The sequence below is a fragment of the Gavialis gangeticus genome, unplaced genomic scaffold, assembly GCF_001723915.1.
Source record: "Gavialis gangeticus isolate Ggan-Ray unplaced genomic scaffold, GavGan_comp1, whole genome shotgun sequence".
In the NCBI taxonomy this organism is placed as follows: Eukaryota; Metazoa; Chordata; order Crocodylia; family Gavialidae; genus Gavialis; species Gavialis gangeticus.
Window position 1 is genome coordinate 1902792 of NW_017728980.1, and position 2749 is coordinate 1905540.

General features: G+C 48.3%; 1 protein-coding gene across 1 annotated transcript in view; it reads right to left on the bottom strand.

The window, feature by feature from the left end:
* The window catches only part of KIRREL3 (kin of IRRE like 3 (Drosophila)), a 420743-nt gene that overhangs the window by 111446 nt on the left and 306548 nt on the right, over positions 1-2749 (bottom strand). The window contains exon 8 of the mRNA XM_019509067.1: positions 1904-2031. Coding sequence (XP_019364612.1) covers positions 1904-2031 — 128 coding nt within the window. The remainder of the gene's footprint in view (positions 1-1903; positions 2032-2749) is intronic.

Below are 2749 nucleotides of genomic sequence, written 5' to 3' on the forward strand. Positions count from 1 at the left end.
CCCCCCCCATCCTAGGTTACCGCTGTGGCCTGTGCTCCCCGGTCTGGCAATGCAGCCATGTGGTGCTGGAGCAGTGCATGGCAGCAAGGCAGGGAAAGGGCTGTGGGTGAGGTGGGGCTGGGCTTCTGGGTCCTGCTGGCCCCCCTGGGTCCTACTGCCCTGACTCCTGTCATCTTTGACAGGCAGCCAGGAGCAGATAAATGCTAACTTTCTACATTTTTTAGGGGCCCCACAGGCTGGATAGTATGGCTGGCAGGCTGTAGTTTGCTTGCCTCTGCCTTGAACGTTTATTGCTTCCTCGCCCTCTCCCTCTCCTTCTTGATATACCTTTGGGTACCTGATTGAAGACCTCATTAGCACAGCTTTGTTCCCTGTGTAGGTACAAGTGGACTGTGATCAACTTATTACCCTTCTGGGGGACTCATTTCATTGCTAGATTTGTTTGCCAATCCTTTCATCATTCAAGTTGCTCTTCTCCAATACCTCTCCAGGTAACCAACATTCTTTTTGAATGATGGTCACCAGAACTGGATGCAGTATTCCAGTAGCTGTTGTACCACTTCCCGATACCTAGATAATGGAACCTATCTTCTTAACAGAGAACACTTTACTTATACATCCAAGGATTGCATTAGCTTTTTGGCTAATGCAATTGGAAACTCAACTTCTGTTGATTATTTACCAAGACTCTCTGGTCTCAGGACAGTCTACGATCTTGTATTGACATTCTCTGTATGTCTAATTTTACATTTGGCTCTAAAACATATATTATTTGCTTCTTCCCTGATTATCAACCAAGCTAGATTGGCCCATATCCATGACCATCTTTTTGGTATTTACCACACTGCAATCTTTGTCATCTTCAAATAATGACTTTGACCCCTGGCTACAGGATAGACACAGATCCCAGCCTTCAGACCCTGCCACAGCACCTTACTGCCCAGCTCTGATGTCAATGTGGGCAAAGCCCCCCACTGGCAACATGCTACTAGATTCCCCTAGCTCCACGGGCCCGATTCAGTAATTCTGCAAATCATATGTTGCCAACCCTTGTCTTGTAGGATTAGGTCAGGTATACAAGAGCCAGAGGAGGTCTCAATCTTTGAGTCCTCAACTCTCAGTTTGGTCACTGGAAGCAGATCAAGCTTAACATCCTCAAGAGAGAGGTGGCTAGCCAAGTTAGTCTGAAGTCAGGCAGAAGACCGAACAGGCTGCCACCTGAGAAACTAACTGGTTCAGAATGACATGAGCTTTTGCAGGAAGCAACCTACTTTGTCAGAGCAGCTGATGAAGTATCTTGTTGCCTTGTAATTACAGTGCATCGGAGCAGACTCGATTAATTGAGTCTGCCGGAGTGTGGTAATTACAAGGCAACAAGTTGCTTTAATTAAAGTGTCCCCCCTACTCCCACAGCACATGTATAAATGCCCTAAGATGCCTTGCTTTCTGCTTAACATCCTCAAGAGACTCTCTTTGATTGACAAGATTGAGCCATAAATGAATACTGAGCAGTGGGTGCTTGGCCTGATTTCAATGGAAGTTTTTTTCCCCCTTAAAATTGCAGTTTATTATTTGTATTACAATAGCTCCAGTGTCTGTTGGGGCTTTGGTTTACAAGGCAACACACATGCACGCGCACGCACGCACGCACGCACGCACGCACACACACTCTCTAAGAAGCTGCCCACCTCCAAAGAAGCTATAGAGCAAATGGAAAAAGTTTTGAGAGACAATATGCTTAGAGAAGCAAAATTGACAGCAAATCGGTAGCAGAGGCAGACCTCAATGCCAGCTTGTATGAACTTGAATGCTGTGACATACCCATTCCCCTGCACTGCCTCTTGGGCTCTAGCCCCTGATCTCAAATGTGGTGCAGTATTTCTCCTGTGACTGTAGTTCTTACCACGCCTGAGCCCCGCTTCATCCAGACAATGGTCAGAGATGGATTTCCAGTCCAAGCGCAGTTGAATACTGCATCTGACCCCAGGTCAACGAGGAGGGACTGTGGTTCTGTTGCCATCCTGGGCCCAACTGTGCAAAGGAGATAGGAAGAGAAGATGACTGTCTGGAGAAACAGAGGCAGACCCTCTCACAATTCAGCATAATGCCAAGCATGCTGAGTTTCACCATCTCCCCCCATCCTCTCCATAAGAGCAAGCTACATTTTGCTCTGCTTTAGATCAAAATGAACTTTAATCTGCCCATCAATATGACCAGATAGAGACCAGACACACAGCTGTGCCTGAGCTCTGCTTGGTGCATCCTAACCAGATGGCAAGCACAGGTAGCTCTTAGGGCTGTGCGAAGCTTCGGCCCCTGATTCGATTCACTGGAGATTTGGCGGCCAAATCCCTGAATCTGGATTGAATCAGAGGCCCCTTTAATCTCTCTGAATTGTATCGGAACCCGCCAAATCAATTTGGAGAGATTCAGAAAAATTCGGAGATTTGGACATAGACAGCTTTAAATGTTTTTTCTACATACCTCTAAGTAGCAGGTGGCTCATGATTGCTGTGAGGCTGGGGCACATGGAGTGTCCCACAGAAGCAAGGGGGGATCCCCAGCATGCTCAGCAGCAGACCCAGAAGTGGACCAGAAGTACACTTCTGAGTCCACTGGGGAGTGCGCGGGTGGTCCCTTGTGCACCCCCCCAACTTAGTGACTGGTGCCTCCTGGGTCTGGGGGGCACCTGGGGTTCCCCTGTGGCTAACTGTCAAGCTGGGGGGAGTCTGGGGGTCCCCCTCCACAC